General features: G+C 44.1%; 1 protein-coding gene across 1 annotated transcript in view; it reads left to right on the top strand.

The window, feature by feature from the left end:
- Nucleotides 1-15,749, top strand: part of Tmem156 (transmembrane protein 156) — a 29,544-nt gene extending 13,795 nt beyond the window's left edge. Inside the window, exons 3-7 of the mRNA XM_029545426.1 lie at nucleotides 2,742-3,002; nucleotides 4,827-4,946; nucleotides 6,411-6,494; nucleotides 13,593-13,695; nucleotides 15,542-15,749. Coding sequence (XP_029401286.1) covers nucleotides 2,742-3,002; nucleotides 4,827-4,946; nucleotides 6,411-6,494; nucleotides 13,593-13,695; nucleotides 15,542-15,566 — 593 coding nt within the window. The 3' untranslated portion in view covers nucleotides 15,567-15,749. The remainder of the gene's footprint in view (nucleotides 1-2,741; nucleotides 3,003-4,826; nucleotides 4,947-6,410; nucleotides 6,495-13,592; nucleotides 13,696-15,541) is intronic.
- Nucleotides 15,750-20,085: the final 4,336 nt, after the last annotated feature.

Genomic DNA, 20,085 nt, shown 5'->3' with positions numbered 1-20,085 from the left:
TCCCTTCCCTTCCCTTCCCTTCCCTTCCCTTCCCTTTCCTTCCCTTCCCTCCCCCCCTCTTCTTCATCTTTGTTCCCCTCCCCTCTTAACTAAAGATTTATTTAGTTCTATTTTGTGTGTGTGTTTGCTTGTATCTGTGCACAATGTGTCTGCAGTGACCACAGAGGCCAGAAGAGGGCATCAGGTCCCCTGGGACTGGAGTTGTAGAGGATGTGAGCTACCACGTAGGCGCTGGGAATTGAACAGGGTCCTCTGGAAGAGCAGTGTGGTCTCTTAACTGCTGAGTCATCTCTTCAGACCCGGTTTTCTTTAGGCATTTGTCAGTCAGCAGATATTCAGGTGGTTTCCCTATTTCAGTTATTGTGAAATGTGGGGATACGCCTTTGAGAGTCTGATTTCGGCACTTTGGGATATATATGCCAGAAGATGAGACTGTTGGAGTTAATGGAGATTAGGCTGCTCAGTCTTTGAGGAATTTATTTACTCTTTCCCAAGCTGCCTGGGCGGTAGTATCTATCCCAGTATCAAAACAAGGACTCCACATTCCCCCCCACTCTCAACAGCACTGTTGATTCATCTTCTCCACACTGGTCACCCTGACAGGAGTCAGGTTGTATCTGATCGTGGTGCGAACTTGCATTTTTATGATGACAAGCGATGTTGAACATGTTTGCCTACACCCACTGGACATAGATCTTTTAACAGATGTAAGAATCTGTTCAAGCCGGGTGGTGGTGGCGCACGCCTTTAATCCCAGCACTTGGGAGGCAGAGGCAGGCGAATTTCTGAGTTCGAGGTCAGCCTGGTCTACAAAGTGAGTTCCAGGACAGCCAGGGCTACACAGAGAAACCCTGTCTCGAAAAACAAAAAAAGAAAAAATAAAGAATCTGTTCAAGTTCTGTGCAGGTTTGTTTGTTTTGAGACACGGTTTTCTTATGCTACCCATGATGGCCCCGAACTCCTAGTATCCAGCAATCCTCCTGCCTCAGCCTCTGGAGTAGCTGAGATAGCAGGCATTACCATCATACCTGACATTTGCCCATTTTAAAATCAGGTTGTCTGTTTTACTCCGTACTCCTCCTTCCTCGATGGGAATTCCTTACATGTCCTGGATATGCCTTTTTATCAGCTATATACTGTGAATCTTTCTTCCCATCCCATGGGCTGGCTCTTCCCTCTATGGATGGTGTCTTTTATATTGTCTTTCCACTTTCGTTCACTTAGGTCTTCCTTGCAGCAAGTTAGCTATAAGGTGGGCCTTTTCACGGTGACTCAAGACTCTGGTCTTTGTGTCCCAAAGGACCAAGTGGAACTACTTCACCTTTTCCTGCTTGGTGATACAATGCCATTTTTTTTCTTTCTTCTGCACTTGACTATCTTAAAATTAGGTCTGGGGTCTTGAGAAAATGACCACAAAATCCATAGTATTTCAGCAAGACAAAAAGGTTTGCTTTTACAGAAGGGTGTGTAGCCAGCCTTAATCAAACAAACAAGTATGCCCTCCAGGGATCTCACTAGATTTCTATTTCTAACTCCAAGGGGTTCTGTGCCTCAATGTGAGTGGCCAGGGTACGTAGCCTTGCATTCTGCTGCTGGCTAACTTAAAGCAACACAGCTGAGAACTGCTGATAACTGAGACAGGATGCAGCGTTGAGCTCATACTTTGATCTTAGAAAACTGCTGACTGGGGAGGAATTTTTTTTTCCCCCTGAGGCCGTAGCTTTACAAAGTTCTTTAAAAACAGAGAGCCAACTGTGTCCTGTTTAAATCTTTGATAGAAAAGACCACGTGTTTCATTTACATGCCCACAAGGAGAAACCAGTCTAACTCTCCAGTACTCTATGAGGAGGGAGCTAAATTCCCCTATTTGTGGGAAATCAGTGAAGTTTTGGGATAACATGCGGTGCAGACTGAAATGTATCCTGTCAAATTTTAATACGTTGAAGTATTAACCTTCAACACAGAGGCTTTGACATTTGGAATAAGATTGTGGTGCATATAATTTTCTTAAGATGAGATCACTGTCCTGGAACCTAGCCAGGTATGACTGATGTCCTTTTAAAAAGGAGATCTTTGGGCTAGGGAGGTGCTCCTTCTTAAAGCGCTCCCCAGGCAAGCACAAGGACCCAAGTTAGATCCCCAGAACCAGAATGAAAAGCTGTGTGTGACATACACTTGTAGTCCCTGCAATGGGGAAGTGGAACAAGGATCCTTGGGATTTGATGATCAGCCAGTTTAGCCAATCAGCAAGCTCCGGGTTCCTGCAAGATAACAAAGGCTCACATCTGCCCCCTACAGGTGTACATGTGTACATGCAGGCACACACATCAGTTTACCTGTATACACACTATGCCAATATGTGGACACAGAGAAACACACACCTGGAGATTACCATGTGAGGATGAAGGATGTGACTAAGGTGGTGTTTCTGTAAGCCAAGGCAAGCAACTATTTTAAAGTTACAAATGTGATAATTATGTGTAATGTCTGTAACTTCTTTTTCTATTTTGTTCTATAGAAAAGAGATTTGGATCTTTGTTTATTTGGTTGTGATTGGTTTTGGGTTTTGTTTTTTGAGGCAAGACCTTGCAATATAACCCTGGGTGGTCTGGTACTGTTCTCTATCAGCAGCCCGAGGGTTACTGACATCATGACTATGTCCAGTGATACTTAGCTCTGAATTGTGTTTTCTTATTAGGTACCAACACTCTGCAAATAACCCGTTCTCAACCTCTCTGTAGGTCTTGTCATGAGGGGATCAATGGAAGTGAAGGCCAGTGACTTTTACTCACCCTGTCAGTATTTTAATATCACCGCCGCTCTTATAGCTGACCCTGTGAAGGAAGACAACACTACCTGTACCCATGAAACACGTCCTGGAAAAGCCACTGCTGCCGATGAGGATCTGGCCAGGGAAAAGTCTCTCAACCACACTTGTAGATTTATGAAAAATACGAACAACTGCACTCACATTTTCTTGCGCCTAGAAACGGATGTAAAACGTAAGTTTGAAAGGAGATGAGAGGGAATAGGAGAACTTTGGTATCTATACAAAAAATTAAGAAAGAGCTGTGACATTATCCAAATGCCACTGGAAGTCGAGTTGCTGAAGAATTTTGTTGCTGAAACAATGCAACCTGAAAGGGTATTTTAGTTTTCTTACCAAAATGTATTTTTTTTTCTTTTCTTTTCTTTTTTTTTTTTTTTTTTTTTTTTTTTTTTGACTCACTATGTAGACCAGGCTAGCCTAGAACTCAGAAATTCGCCTGCCTCTGCCTCCCAAGTGCTGGAATTAAAGGCATGTGCCACTACTGCCCCCAAAATGTATTTTTATGGGACTCAGCCGTAACTAGAGACAGAGGTGGTATGTCTGGGTTGTAAGAGACATGACCTGGGACACTAGAAGGGGACATTAGAAAGATTCTCTGTTTTAGGATAGCTGTAGTATGTCTGGTATCTGTGCTTGATGAACAGCCAACAAACCTCAGAATTCAAAGGTGGGAGTTCTTTTAAAAGGTATCCTTATAGGATTAAAGTTGGCTTTTAGCCCATTCAACCCATCTCTCTCAGAGCTGGCACAGCCCGGGTGAGGGGAGTTTTCTGATTTGATGCTGTGTGGATTAGGGACTTGGGGGTCATTGGGTTGATTCTGAGGGGAAAGAAGGTCGGACGTATGTAAAGTCTGTTCAAGGCTGATTAAGTTCCTAACACCCTGTTCTGAACCCACAGTTAATACTTTTGCTAAGCACTGTGCCCCCACCTCACCTGAAAAGTCTATTATTAGAAAGCATCTTATGATGTATGTCTTCAGCGAGCACCTTCTGTATGACAAGCAGTGTGCAGGGACGGGAACACAATCACCTGTAAACAAGTGCCTCTTGGAGCTGCTAGTGCCATGGGGGACCATTCCCTAGACATTTTGGTGCTCCAAAACTATGGACGTTTTCCCATTACTTTAGAGTGCTTTTCTAAAGCTTAGCCATATTAAAGGTAATTATTTTTTAAAATTATGTTTCCAGTAAACATAGATATAGAAGGTGCAGCCCCCCCCCCCAAATGTTCCTTCACATGAGTCTCTGGGGACATTTTCTATCCAAATTGTACCAGCCTTTACCTGGCAGAGCAGGATTTGATCCTTCATCTCCCTGGCCACCCATCCAGCTCAGCGGGGTCCTCTGTCTGCACCAGTCTTCACACTGTTGCCCTACCTCCAGGGCACTTCTTGGCCTTTGTTAATTTGAGGGCATATTTGGGAGCCCATGACCAAGATGATTAATGGCACATAGCTCTGACTCTAGTGCTGCTGCCCTGTGGCACTCTTGATGTACAATAAGAACATTGATATTGGCATCACCTGGAAGTGAAATTAAATGCCAGGAGTTTGAATTGAATGGATCCCTGGGAGCCACTTGGCCAATTTCCTCTTTTAGTAGCTTCATTTCATGTAGTGGAAAGACATTCGGGGGAGCAAGGGACCCTGTTCCTGTTAAGGCTACGAATGCCTTCGCCATTAAAGGCATGTGCCACAATATTGCCTCTTATCTGAGGTACTATCTCATTGTGTAGGGTGTGTATGTGTGTGTGTGTGTGTGTGTGTGTGTGTATGTGTGTGTGTGTGTGTGTGTGTGTGTGTGTGCGTGTGTATGTGCGCATGTCTGCCATAGCACATGAGTAGAGGTCAAAAGACAGAAACCAGGAGTTGGTTCTGTCCTTGCTCCCTGTAAGCTATAATAGGGATGATAGAACTGTGTGTTGCCGAGTACTTAAGCCTGCTAACTAGTCCCATACTGGTTTATAGTGTTTAATATATTTTTTAATTTTTACAGCTGTCACTTGTTCCATGAAGATCACTTGGTACATTTTAGTGCTATTAGTTTTTATGCTAAGTATCATCTTTATTATCCACAAAATACTTGAAGACCACAGGAGAGTGCGGAGACGGCAGAGTAAGTGCTAAGAAATAAATGCATCTCAAGGGTTGTCTCTGTGAGGGGCGTCCCTTTGCCCAGGAAAACACACACAAATACCTGCTTGCCCCCTCGCCCCCGATTTTCTTTTTAGTTCAGTCGGCTACTTATTGTGTACCTACTGTATGTAAATGCTGGTTCTAGGTACTCCAAGAAAGTATACGTCAGTCTGCAAGCCAGCTAGCGAGCAACAGCCTCTGTGGTTACTGCTGTGCTTCCTAGCTGTGGAGGGAGTTTCCAGGTGGAGGTAGCAGCATGCAGAATAAGAGTGATCAGGACAGCTCTGACTTCCCTCAATGCTAGACTGATACCAGGAAGTGTAAGACAAATAAATCCATACCCCAAGTTGTCTTCGGTTTTGATATTTGTCATAGCCCCAGGATGAAACCAGAACAATATGTAAATAGTACTATTATTTTTGTTTTGTGCATGAAAGGGGGAAAAAAATGACCAAACTCAGAAAAGTTCATGGTTTTGTCCAAAGCTGCACAATGAACAAAATTACAGTATAAAGACAGTATAAAGGTATTTTATAGGCATTGGAATCTTTATTTTAAGTAAGTGTATGTTATTTGAAAATAATTCATAGTTTTATGTTTCTGGAACTATTTTCCTATATGAATACAATTAAGAAAGAAAGATACAAGGTAGAAAAATGCCTAGAAAGACATGGGTAGTGGAACGTTACCCATTACAGTACCCATTACAGTACCCATTGCATTACCCAGTACATTCGATTCTTTCAAATACCTATCCAGACGACAAATTTGATGGCTTTCAAAGGTTTTTCTTACAAGTCTAAGCATATAAAGTAATGAAAAAAATCATAATACTCATGCCATTACACATAATTATTCTGAAATGTTTCCTAAACACATATCATATCAACGTAGATAAAAGTAGTATTTCATAAATAAGGGTGATACTTTTCATGAGCAGACAGGTCATAATGATATTTATGGTAGTGGAGAAACCATTACTTTAGAAAGAGTCTGTGGGTTTTTGTTGTCATTATGTTTTGTGATTTGTTTGTTTGTTTGTTTTGAGACAGGAACTCAGTATGTAGCTCTGGCTGGCCTGGAACCCACAGAGATATATCTGCCTCTTTCTCCCTGGGGCTGTGCTAAGGTTAAAGACTTGTACCAACAGGCCCTTGTGTTTGTTAGTGAGAGAGGACTTAATGGTAAAAGAACTTCAGTGCCTTGTTGCTCCAGACCGCTTTCAGAACTCCTTGATAATCCTTTGAACTAGCACAAAGAAGACAGCAAGAATGCCATTTTGGAAGGGAGGGGCACTGGGGTCTTACTGTGTAGTCCAGGCTGACTTCAATCAGGATCTGTCGGCCTCAGCCTCCCAAGCGCTGGGATGAGAGGCATGGACCACCACAGCTAGCAGAATGTGCTTGTTTGTCATCTAAATGTTTAATTTCTTTTCTTGGAACAGGTCAGAAGTACAAATCTACATCTGGTCTCTTAAGAGGGGGTGGCTCCTCAAAGCTGAACACTTTGAGCGTGAGGGCTATTCCAGGTGAGTTCCACGGCAGCCTACGTTGTAAGACGGGAGATCCCAAAGCTGCCGTATCTGTTCAGAGCAAACTCCAGCCCCGGGTTCATTTTCAGCAGCCTTGGGTCTGGAATAAAGGAACTGTGGGCAAATAGAATCCGGCTCAGCACGTCTCATTATCAGGGGACAGTCATGATCAAAGCCACCTCCCTAAATAATGGAAAGTTTGCCTAATTGGCAAGAAGAAACTCCTGTGAGTAGGCAGGGGAGAGAAAGCCATGGGGAACACGCCTGGGGTTTATTTTTAAATGAGACAAGATACCATTATTTCTCAGAATTGCATGAAGTAATTGGAGAGTGGGCAGAGCTTCTGCTGGAGCCTTCACTTCATGGGGTGTCTTTGTATAAAGAGAACTCCTAATAGCCTCAATTAAAAAGCCCCCTATCCTCTCCAGAGAAGCGGGGAGGGACTAAGGGGACCCTAATTAGAGCAGCTAAGCAGGCCGTGGGCACAGATGCTCTGGCTCCAAGTTCATCTCTTTCTGACTGTGTGGCCTCCTTCTGAATTCCTGCTGTCAAGTCATGTTATAAAGAGAGACTGTGATATGGACAGGGGGATGTCCTTTTCCTTCACCGAAGAGAAATGATTTTTAAAAAACTGGAAATCCAATCTAGGGCCTTGGGTGTACTAGGCAAGCACTCTACACCGCTGAGCTATGCCCATCCCCTCTTTCTAAATTTTGAGGCAAGATCCCATTAAATTGCTATAATTTATAGCTGAGATGGTACTCATACTTGTGATCCTCCTGCCTCAGCCTCCTGAGTACCTGGGCTTCAAGGTTTGTTACAAGGTCTGGCTTCTGTTTAGTTTCCATTTTAATCTCCTCCAGTCTCTCTTTCTTTCTCCCTCTCCCCTACCCCCTCCTGTTTGTGTGTGTGTGTGTGTGTGTGTGTGTGTGTGTGTGTGTGAGAGAGAGAGAGAGAGAGAGAGAGAGAGAGAGAGAGAGAGAGAGAGAGGTCTTACTACATAACCCAGACTGGCCCTCAAGAATTATAGTTCTCCTTCCTCAGGCCCCCAAGTGGTAGGATAATGCTCATATGCCTGTCCAGAAAGAATATTTTGGACTCTTTGAAAAGCCACAGAATTGAGTGATGTTTACTGATATTCTTTGTCTCCATTGGGTGGACAGCTCCTTTGCACTTGTGAGATGATACAAAAGGAGGCTTCGGGTCTGCTGTGTAAACTCTTTTTTTTTTTTTTTTAAACTACAGGAAACTGGGCAACGCCCTGTCTTCCACTGCAGGGCAACAGCAGCCACCTAGAGACCCAGCTAGCCTTTCCCCGGGGGATCATGTGCCCCAGGCTTTTGCTAGCTACTGAAACAAGCAGTCGCACAGACCCTTAGTCTGGGAAAAATTAGACGTGTGCACCTAAAGACCTAGATTTAAACAATCCGGTTGGTATTAGCAAGTTATTAAGCCATGTTTGGCTAGTTAGCATTAGTTAAACAATATTTAACGTCAGCTATATATGAATCGTTAGTGGAAATTTTGTGTGGATCATGAAAATTTTGCTCAATTAATAACATTAAAAACAAAACAAAACAAAACAACCCATATTGTGGTTTTAAGGAGGAAAACAGATTCTTAAAGGGAGGTAATGATGATTTGTCTGTCTGTCGGCTCTCTCATCTAGTGTACCTGCTCTACCCCAGGAAGGGTTTAACCCAGCTCTGCCGAGTTTTATAGTTGCCCGGGGAAGCTTGGCCATTTCTGTTTCCTGGCCATAATTTTGAGCACAGCAGTCTTGTCTGAGAACAAGTCAGTTGTTCCCCTGTCACCTCATATAATTGGAGAAGTCACAAATTTTCAGTCCGGGCTAGCCACAAGATGAGCCTCACAAGCTATATTTATGAACCTGTGGCTTTCCTGCATCCAAAAAAGCCTGTCTTGGGCCTGCCTTCCCTCGATGGCTCTCAATAAAAGGCCCCTGGCTTTATTACCAGGCATATCGTTTTAATGTTCTGTGCAGAGCCAGGGTGATGACCTTTTTTTTAGAAGACCAACAATCCTTTTGAGACTTAGCATCTTCAAAAGGAAAAGAGGTGGATTCCTTTTTATTTATATTCCTTCAACCTAACCGCACCACCCCACCGCCACCACCATTCTAAGTTGCTCTTTCTGAGAGAGACGTGGAAAGAAAATCCCGTCTCCCCTGAGCGCTGTTTTTAAGGCCGCTCTTTGTAATGATGGATTGCAGGCAGCAGGGAGAGAGGTAAGGGAGAGAAACCTGCCGGTCTGAATCTCTGGTAATGCGGTAGCATGAGATAAAGAAAGGGAATGGAAAAGCAAATGCCGGTGCGCCTCATTCAACAGTCTGGTGTGGGTACTAGCCGCACACTCCAGAGCGGCTCTGTGGCTCATGAACGACAATACGAGCATTGTTACACGGGTGCCCACCGCGATGTAGGAGACTCATCCATCCTCAAAACATCCACCCTCCAAAAAAGAAACAAGGAGAGCTCACCCGGATCCTTCCTGAGCCTGATACATGGTAGAGCTGCGTGGAGGAAGTGGGCCCCCGATACTCTCCTCCATGTCTGAGAAACAGGACGGCTCTTGTTGTCTGTCTTGGTATTAATTTTCTTACTGTCTTACTCACTCAGTTATCATCGTCACCTGAGTGAGGACTTCCTTTTACCCATCCTTGTGTCCCTCGTGGTAGCATAGCTTTTGGTAGGCCATTGATTCACGCTAAACGTTTATGAAACAGCACAGCCCTAGGGAGAGAAAGGTATAGGAAAGGGGAGGTGAGCAAGACATGAAGCCTGCCTGGTGTAATGGCCCACTCCTTTAACCCCAGCACTCGGAAGGCAGAGCCAAGGCTGATCTCAGTGAGTCTGAGGCCAGACTGGTCTACAGAGTGAGTTCCAGGACAGTCGGGGCTCCATAGTAAAATCCAGTCTCAATAAATAAATAAATAAAATAAAATAAACTTTAAAATTAAAAACTTAATCTTAAGAATGGGAAAGATGAAAATGAACATGCAGAGAAGCAAGGACTCTGAATCACTGAGACACCTCTCCAGACACTGCCTTCCATGTTCTGGAGATGAACGGGAGACATCCACTTGCGTGCTGGGCAGCCTTTGTGGAATCCTGCGTCAGGTCTCTGATATCAGTGTTTCCACTCGCCTCCAGCTGCCGAGCGGGAGAAGGTGTCATTCCATATCTTGCCCAATGGTGAAACCGTCCCAACCCAAAGCTCTCCGTCTTTAGCTCTCTGTACTGAACACTGCAGTACTGCCTGCCAAGGGCCCCAGCAAACACGGGTGCCTCAGGCACAGCTCCTCCTGCACAGGGCCCCAGCAGGTACAGAGAATCTGCTCCAGGCTGTCTAGGGTAAGGGAAACTCTTGTTGAATCAAGTCCTGATATCTGTGCTGTTCTTTGACACATACCAATTTACTTAATTTTTATAAGCATTTCATTCTTCTGCTAATGAGAAAATGGAATCTAAGAGAGTTTAAGTAACTGGTTTATTGGTCAAAGCCACCGGAGGTACACAAAGCAAAGACCATGGGATTTTGCGATACTCGGTTGAAGTTACTGATTTATATAGGTAGTTTCTAGAGTCAGAGTTCATTCAATCAATTCTGCCCAAACAGTGTCCTCCGAAGCAGGGTTTTCAATGGGAATGAGGGCCTGGGGATTGGGCTGGCTCCCATCAAAACTCTTCTTGCTTTTTACATCTAACCCTGGACATGGAGATGAAACCTATTCCCTCTAAAAAGCTGTGGCAGCTTCTGTGACACTGAGTCTTCAGAAGAGACAGTTTAGCACGGGTTAGAGCATTTTCTTTCCTGCAGTTAATGTGGGCGGGTCCTAAGGTAACGCCGAGAAGAGAAGAGAAAATTGACTTTTATTGTGAAAGAGGCTTAGTAAGTGTCAAAACTAGGTGGATGACCCAGTTCATAGTATCCCCAAATAAAACTAATGGCAATGTAAAGTTATAGCTGCCAGCGTGTTTATGACCAGGATAATAAAGACTATGCAGGTTTTCAATTTCCTGCAGAAGAGGAGATAAATGACTGGTGCCAGATGTTTTGCAACTAAGCAAGATAACATGAAATCCTAATTTTTACTTGCTTAAACCATTACCCATAATATTGATGACTCTTAAAGTGCAGGTTGGGTTCATAAAACAGGGAAGGTTATAGCTATCTGCTTGGTTATAGGCTAGCTCAAAATGCAAAGGATGGCTCTTTCTTTGCAGGAAGGAATTCATAAGTGTGAAGAGTCCACAGCTGGAATAGAATGGTTTATTCTGGGCACTCACTGAATGTCTTTATGTGACAGCCATTTATACCAGCTCTGAAAGAAAGGATGTCAGAAAATACGCTTCGAACATGTCCTCCATCTTTGCCCAGATGGTTCCTGCCTGAACCCTCTGCCTCCATCTCTACCCACTATGTTCGTCCGTCTCCTTTCCAACCCTGACTTTGTCTTATGATCTGGGCTTAACTAACACTTTCCAAGACAAATCAATCATTACAACAAAATTAAGTCAGTCGGTGGTTTGCAAGTAGGAGGACCTGAAGTCAAGAATAGCCAGAACCCCCCCCCTTTTTTAAAGCCAGCAGTGGTGGCAGAGACAGGCAGATCTCTGGGGCTCACTGGTCAGGAAGTCTAGCCTACTCGGGTGAGCCCCCAGGCCAGTGAGAGACCCCATTTCAAAACAGTAGCACAAGGAGGACAGGGCCTGAGAAGAAATGGCGCCTCTGGCTTCTACATGTGTACACACATGTTCACTTGTGCATGCACATCCATGCACCTGCACTCATACAAACACCCACCCCCAAACTCATTTCATGTGGAAATGAACATGTATATATGTACCATGTGAGTGTGTATGTATGTGTGTGTATATATATATATATATATATATATATATATATATATATATATATATATGTATGTAGTAGTTTTGAGACAAGAACATAAAATAATTGATGGGGAAAACAGGCTTTCCAAACATGAGGTATAGATATGTTCTCCTGTGGGAGACGAACTGATCTTGGACAGAAAACCCACCAGGAGTAAAGTGATGTGAAACCCCCTGGCAGGTTACACAATGGGAACACAGCATTACATTGGAAGGATGAAATGAGGTTAGAGCCCAGATGTCCTAGATGCAAGAGACCTTTGAACAGTGATAGAAATCTCTTTGAAAAAAAAGTTGGAAGCACTGCATGCAGGGCAGCCTGGACATCGTCACAGGCAGTGTGATAAGGCTTTATTCTACGGCTGGAAATCCGTCCTGTTTGTGAGATTCAGCCAGGTTGAAACCCACACTGGGGTTCTTTTTAATTTTTAAAAGCTCTCTGGAGCTTCCTGAAAAATGTCACCTGTTTGGGAGAGAGAATTGACAAGTTCCTGAGAGGACATTTGTGATGTTTTCAAATATTCCTGACAGCCCTTGTTACCTTTATGCGCATTGGTGAATTCACAGTATTTGAAAGAAACTCTGTTTTCCAGTGTAGTGTGATAGGAAACAATTTACCTGTCTTAGCTATGCTGAAGAAGGTATTAAAATGACATACATTTGACTTCAGGTGTTCTTTAAAATCAAGTCTTAGAAGCTTTGCAATTAGCATATGAGTTGCATGTCTTTGTATACCAGGAGAAACCAAAGATATTGTAACATTAGAGAATATTCCAGACCAGCCATTATTTTGACAGGTAAAATAGCTTTTGATACTACCTTCTGGTTATTCTTTGCTGTAAAACATCTACAAACTGAATCCACAAGAAGACGATGAGCAGCCTGGCTCTCCAGTCAGAAGAACTTTATTAATTCTCATTGATATTTATTTCATTTTATGGGGAGACTCCTTTGATATAATCTTTAAGAGCAGTCTTCAAATCTCAAATTGCAGAAGGCCGCCCAAGATGTCTTGTCAAGGGTTGTCTAAGCAATTATTTGCACAGAAAATTTGTTCTGAAAGCTTTCATGTAACCCAAGTCAATTTGGAAGTCTAGATAGAACATCCAGGATCCCAGGCTTCAGGGGAGGATGATTCAAATCTAATAGATCTTAGAGCCCCAGAATTTGTAATCATTGCCTCTGGTGACGTTCAGGCTGACACACTATTGGTCGCTATTTTAGTTTCTGTGGTGTAACCAATTATCCCAAACAGTGGCTTAACACAATACATGTGTGTCATCTCCGCTTCTGTCAGTTGGAAGTTCGAGCACTCCTTAGCTGAGGATGGCTTAGCTCAGAGACAACCAATGCTAAAATAAAATGTTGGTCATGCTGCATTCTTATCCAGAAACCCTGCTTCCATATTTGTTCCTGGCAGAATTTACTTCATACCGAGGACCTTGGCTTCCAAAGGCCAGTCACAGCTCCTTCACGGCACCTACAGTCCCACACGACTGCTGCTTTGAGGCAGCTAGAGTCTCTCTGATCTTGGGGGAGACCTGGTCTCTCTTTAGAGAGCTTTATTAGTCAGTCAGGATCAGACCCACTCAAAATAATCTCCCCTTTCATCGGCTCAGAACTAAGCAGTCTGGGATGCTGATTACAGCTGTAAAACACCTTCATCTTTATCCAGTAATAGAAGCTAATCTCGGTGTCTGGGCTGACAGAAGTGGTACCCTGGAGGTGGCTGGTATTTACTGACCATGAAATGAAAATCAAAGGACGTTCAGGGCCCAAGTACAAGGGTTCTGTGAGGAGGTAATGGGGACAGGGGGGATCCAGGCCCAAGCAGAGACTCTGTTTCAGGTCTCATTTGTTCCTTTTGGTTGAGGAAGTTTTGCCATCTTCCCCTTCGGAGGGCTAAACGTGGAATGAATGCTACCTTTAATGGCGACTTTTGCAGGGCTTCAGGTCACAGTCTCAGGAAACAGAGTGAAAAACGAAGGCGCAGACACAGAGTTGAGTGAAGCAGGTTAAAAGTATTAGAGCCACTGGAAGGAAATCAAATGAGTGATAGAAACTGCCCAAGCCTTTTTTTTTTTTTTAGACAAAGGGCAGGTTGTCTTCCAACACATCCATATTGCAAGTTCTTTTTGCCTTGCTATTGACTTACACAGCTCTCTATCTTGAACTGTAGAGTCCACTCAGAGGTTCCCCTTGGTGCGGGTCACGGAAACACTTCCCCCAATAGCAGAGCTTGAAGTTGCTTCTGCTGTGCACCAGCAAGATCAATATACACGGTGAGTGATGTGCAACCCTATTGACTGTTCAGACTTGTGCATTAGAAACCTGGATGGATTTGGGGCTCTCCGGTTGACCCTCCTCAGCATTTCTGTTTGGGTGGAGAACACAGACGTGATAAACTTGAGAAGCCAGCCCATTGGAATTGGGTGACAGGAGCTAAAGAGCCTATTTTCTCCAAGATTTAGGGAGGATCAGCAGACTAACCTCTCAGTCTGTTAGACTAATCTCTCGGTCTGTTCAGCTGTCCCTGAAATGTCAGCTCATCCCTTGGCATCCCTTGTCTTGGAGTTGAGCCATAAGTCAGTCAGAGCAGGAGAAAAGGGAGCATGGGATTTGTTCAGTTGAGCCCATCTACCTGGTTACTGAAGTAAAACTGGAAATTTAGCATCGGATAGTCTAGACGAATGTGCCTCGACTTGATATATTCTAATCTAAAACGATGCTCAGGGGTGTCTTAGAGCTGCTTCTCACTCACTCAGCAAATAGGTAGTCAGAGACTGCAATGCCATACAGTCATGTCCGGGTATATAAAGATGGTAACAGGAAGGGAGAGGGAAAGAAGTTCTGGAGACTTCCCGTTGAACACTATCATGGCTGGCTATGTCACAAATTTATAGTACTTGAGACATCATCAGTCCAGGTTCTAGCAGGAAACCAGCATTTAATTCAAATTGAATCAAGGAGTCAAAAAAGTTGAGTCAAGGAGAGTTTGATAAAAGGTCTATTAAGCCCAAATGTGGAAACTCTGGAGGAGGGGAATATATTTGTGTGGGAAGAACCATCTGATAAGAAGTTTGACCTCAAAGGCTACCATAGCCTTTGGATGCCCTGAAGAGAGAAAAAAAAATGAAACCCCTGGCCTTCTCTTTCTCAGATGTGCCAGTGTTCTCCACTAGCCATGGCCAGCCAGGGATAGATAAACTAAGCCAGGCTGAGGTGGCTTGTGTAGCCTTCTGGCAGGGCAGTAAGCGGGTGGAAGGAAGCAGAGAGCAGATTTGGAGATGTAGTTGAGGATCCTGCCCAAATGGTCAACATGAAAAGTGGAAACCTGGTGACGTGGATCCATTTGTGTTCCAGAAGAAAGTCGGGGGGCAGGTGGGGCGGTGTTAGTGCTGTCAGGGTTTGCTGTTGGCTAGAAATGTCTAGGTTTGATTAATGAGTGTGCCAAGGAACTATTCCTGAGCTCTCTGTCTGATACCTCACGCAGGGACTGTTCAAGCTCACAGAGAAACATGCTCTGATTTGATCACTCACCCCAAACATGGGCTTTGTGTCAAGAACTCTACTTGCTGGCACAAGTAACAAGGAAGTTGGGGGGGGGAGGGGGGAGTTAGAGTAGAGAAACTGTATGTTTGTAAAGTAACAAATGTAACGAAGCAGGGTCTAGAAGCGCTTACTGTGGAGACAGAAGTCAGAAGACAAGATGCCTAACATTTGGTAGATCCCCAATAAACACAGGAAATGGAGGAGTCATCCCACTGCTGTCCTACTGTTACCGTGGGCTTTCATAACAGAGAGAGGCCTGAACCAACTTTTACGTTTCCACTGAAAAGAAGACAAAGGTCCTGTGGTGAGAGGAGGCAAGAGGAACTCTAGGTTTCTTTTGTCCTGTGCTTCCAAGTTTCTCATTGTTTCAATACTGCCCTGGTAGGGATAGTGTAGGGGCATCATTGTATGGCACAGTGGTAGATTGAGGACCTAGTCACTGACAGAGGGATATTATAAGAATCAGCATTTGAAATGAATGATTTGAAATTATTCTCTGCTAATTCTAATTTAGACAGTACTTTAAAAACTTTTTCTGCAAATAATATTTGTTTTCATTAAAAAAAAAACTTTCAGGCTATCCTTGGACAATCTGGACTGAAGACTTTGAGGAATATTGAGAATTTTATTTTGGGACTGAGTGGGCTGATAAATGCTTGGGTCCAGCTGAGGAAGTACTGATAGGTGAATGGTGGGGTTAAGACCCTGGCTGAGGAGTCTATCTGACCCACAAGATCAAGGGAACGAGAATGTGTCGAGAGCTGCTGTGAGCCATGGAAGACAAGCTGACAAAGCCCATGAGAGAGGAAAAGGGTTCAACCTTTACCATCCGTCATCATCCTGCACAGCGTGGACCTGAGGTCTTCATTCTGAGGAGCCAATGACCATGGATGAAAATCCCCTCTCATTGGGTCATGTTGCAGGTGCAGGACAGTCTTTCCTACACAGATGATGGGTTTTGTATTTGGCAAGCTACTTAAGAGGGCCTGAGTATTTATTCATACATTTATTTGCATTTATAAATCTTGCCTCTTTTGGCGTAAGACTGTTTTTATTTAAAAAAAAAAACCTTTCAAGGATATTGAAATAAAAATAATTGAAATGAAATGCCTTGAGTATTTAAATTTGATAACAAATATTTCCCCGGATGCTTTTGGTTCTTGTTAAAGCCATCATGGGTATCAGGAAGAAGCCTGGGTATCAGTTTCAATAAGAAGCACACATAGACACAAGAGCAGCTCTTCATATTGAGAAATATAAAAAAATATTTTTTCCAGAATTAAGATGGAGCATGGCCTGTGTGCTTATGTGATTAAAGTTGTGTATTTGGATAGCAGTCGTGAGGGCTCCACCCTGAGCTGCTTGATCCATGTCCTATGAGGCAGTTAATAAGTCCTTTCCTGACCTTCCTCAGAAAGTCTCAGACCCCACGGGAGGGGGGGGGGCATCTCTCATTCCCAAGCATAAGCAAGCAACATCCTTGTCTCCAAAGATTGAGGACAGTTCCAGTCATAGGACTGGAACAAGCAGGCCTCACTAAGTCTCATCTCATCAATCATCATGGTAGATGATTCCACCCTCCGCCCTACCATATCTTCTCTTCTTCACCAAGCACACTCAAAAACACACTCGTGTCTCAGGTTGGTGAGGTGGCTCAGTGGGTAAGATGTTTGCTGGACAAGCATGAGGACCCAAGTTCTGATCCTTAGCATTCAAGAAAAGCTAATCACAGGCCTGGAACCCCAGCACTGGGTAACGGGGACAATCAGACTCTGGGGGGGGGGTTGCTGGTTCACCAAAATGGCCAGCTCTAGACTCCATGAGAGACACTGTCTGAAAGGCCATGGTGGGGGGCTTGGGAGGTAGCTGAGCAGTTCAGGGCCGCTTTCTGTCAAGCCTGAAGACTTAACTCTGATCCTAGGAACCCTCTTGGTGGCAGGAGAAAACTGACTCCTCAAATTGTCCTCTGACCTCTGAATGTGCACAGGGCATGTGTGCACACACATATACACACAAAATAGAAATAATAATGATGGTGATAAAGTGGGTATAATAGAGGAAAACACCTGCCATTGCCCTCTGTGTGCACATGTGCACACGTGCATACACACACACACACACACACACACACACACACACACACACACGACACATTCTCCGAGTGCTCATTTTCATATAAGGCTGTTGGGCTACATAACATTTATTTATTTAAATAAGTTAGTATGTTTTTTCTTTTTATTATTTTTTGTTAGACAGGAATAAGACATGGATTTGGAATAGGGGAGAGAGAGAGAGAGAGAGAGAGAGAGAGAGAGAGAGAGAGAGAGAGAGAGAGAGAGAATGTGTAGTGTGTGTGTGTGTGTGTGACTCTGGTCAAGGCTTGGCAGCAGGTACCCTTACCCATTGAACCATCTCTCTGCCAGCTTTTTTTCCCCTTCCTTCTTACATAAGCAACTAAGAAGACAGTCCATTCAAGAACTTATTTTCATTTCTAAATCACAAACTAAATTTTTAATTTTAAAATTTAGGGACTGGAGATTTGGCGAATGGAACCCAGGTCGTCTTTCTCGTCTTGTCTGGGTGTCCCTTATTCATAGATGAGTCGGGTAGGGTCTCACATTTTTCTGCAGGAGTTTAGTCTTGCCACATGATGAAGTGTGGCTATTCTCCACTTTCCGAAGAGCCAAATTACTGTTTCTCTTCACATTCCCTATTATGCTCTGACAAATGACTTGGGAATCAATGGGAACTTGGCTTACAATGGGCATACATTAAGCTTCTGGCCCTGCCGGATTATGTCAGCTTTCAGAAAGTGATTTCACTACCTTATACTGAATAACATTCTCTAATAAGCAGTGAAAATCATGCAAAGGTGTGGCTGGCCATGGGGCACACTGCTAGATATGAAAGAGCAGGTAACTGTGCTGGTGTCCTGCAAGAATTCAAGCTCATAGAACTGTTTCTGGTTGCTGGGAATAGTATTTCGTTCACTGTAGGGTCTTCATAAACGTTGGCTGGACAAAGAGCCAACTCTACACTGACACGAGCCATTGTAGTCAATTTATGTCTTCTTCACAGAGACATCTGACACTCTCTCCCAGGAAGCTCAGACAAAAGAAGTTCTCTAATTTTCCTTCCTCCTCAAGCTGTGTTCCTCCTCATGCACTTCAGGCAGAAGCAGCAAAACGAAGAAGGACAGATAGAGGACTGCCTGAGAGAGGAGGTTACAGCCAAGACTACAGTGGAGCTTCTCTTCTGGGAGAGCAAGGGGCTGGTAGAACACATACTTCAGATTGTGGTTGCTGCCTGGTCGCTGGTCCTGAACATCTCCTGGAGCCTGATGTCTCTGTTCCCATCTCCACTGAACTAGTGCTAGTAAAAAATCAGCCTGTAGTCCTTAAAATCTTCCATAATTTATGACTTCTTGTGGATAACACTGACCCTGGCCTTTAGTGGGTCATGCATTATAACTGGTCCAAACTTTACTGGACCCATTCCATGGACTTGACTTATAGCTTAGCCTTGACCTATATTAATCTTGAATTTTGTGTCAAGCATGTGTTGGAGTGTGAAGAGAAGGAACACGGCCCCTCACTAGGATGCTGCCACAGTGGCTCTGCCACTAGTGACCATGGTAGAGTTATAGGAGCAGGAAGAGGGGCAGATGAAGGAGAGGATACAGAGGAAGAGTTAGTGAAGCATGGCAAATACTTTTCTAATGAAAGCGAGAATGTCTTAGGGGTTCTATTGCTTCGACAAAACACTATAACCAAAAAGCAAGTTGGGAGGAAAGGGTTTATTTGGCTTATACTTCCACAGCACTGTTCATTATCAAAAGAAGTCAGGACAGGAACTCAACCAGGGCAGGAGCAGATGCAGAGGCCATGAAGGGATGCTGTTTATTGGTTTGCTTCATATGCCTTGCTCAGCCTGCTTTCTTATAGAACCACAAGCCCAGGGATGACACCACCCACAATGGACCACTGATCACTAATGGAGAAAATGCCTTACAGCTGGATCTCGTGGAGGCATTTCCTCAACTGAGGCTCCTTCCCCTCTGATGATTATAGCTTGAGTCAAGTTGACACATGAAACCAGCCAGTATGCAGCCTGAGGAGAGAGAGAGGGAGAGGGGGAGAGAGGAAGAGGGGGAGAGGGGGGAGGGGGAGAAGGGGAGAGGGGGAGAGGAGGAGAGGGGGAGAGAGGGAAGAAGGGGAGAGGGGGAGAATATGAATTGGGCCAGTTGCAGGTTTCTGCCTGAAGAAAATAACATTGCCCAAATATGTTGCTGCTGGTGGTGGTTTCTAGAAGAAACCAGACATTCTAGGGCCCTTCCTCTCACATCAGTGCTTCTATCCTAGCCCTGAGTTCAGTTTGTTCCCGTTCTGCGCCCGGTCACTCCTGGGTGAGGCAGTTATTCAATCATCTTCTCTTTCCTGATCTTCTCCCGGTTGTTAACATTCCTTCTTCATCACTAGAAACATTCTGTGCCCTGCCTGGCTTGGTGACTTTAGAGTAACGTTGTGTGCGCATGCGAGCATGCACATGCATGTATGTGTGCATGTGTTTTCTCTAGAATTTAGTCCTCTTATTTTTGTATGCCACTGTATCACAGATATTCATTTATGTCTGCTTCTTCTCCCGACTGAGAGGGGCAGCCACAGCCCAGCTTCTGAATCCCAGCTGCGGAGACTCACTTCGTCCTGGTCTGGTCCTTACTTGCACTCCTCATTCTGGTTGGTGGTAAGTATTAGTTGTAAATTTATTAAATGGTTACTTGGAAGGGAATAGTATTGCAGATTTACTCACCAGGATCTGCTAACTTGATATTGATGATGTTCTTTAATAAACAAGGTGGTGGGTACTGTACATAAGAATTCATCATATGGAGTTATACTCAGCCATAAAGAAACATAAAAATTGCAGGAAAATGGATAGATCTGTTAATGATTCACTGTATGTGTGTGTGAGGGGCGCACCACGTGAGACTGGAAAGGGGACCACAAGAGTAGAAAAAAAAAAAAAAAGAGAGAGATGCTGAGGAAGGGACGGGAGGGTAGTAGAGTCCATGTGTCAGGACAGAATAAACAATGCTATCGAGGTGGAGGGTCCAAAGGGCT

Source organism: Mus pahari, chromosome 13 (assembly GCF_900095145.1).
Source record: "Mus pahari chromosome 13, PAHARI_EIJ_v1.1, whole genome shotgun sequence".
In the NCBI taxonomy this organism is placed as follows: Eukaryota; Metazoa; Chordata; class Mammalia; order Rodentia; family Muridae; genus Mus; species Mus pahari.
Note: the sequence above shows the minus strand (reverse complement) of the source record. Positions and strands in the feature narration are given on the sequence as shown.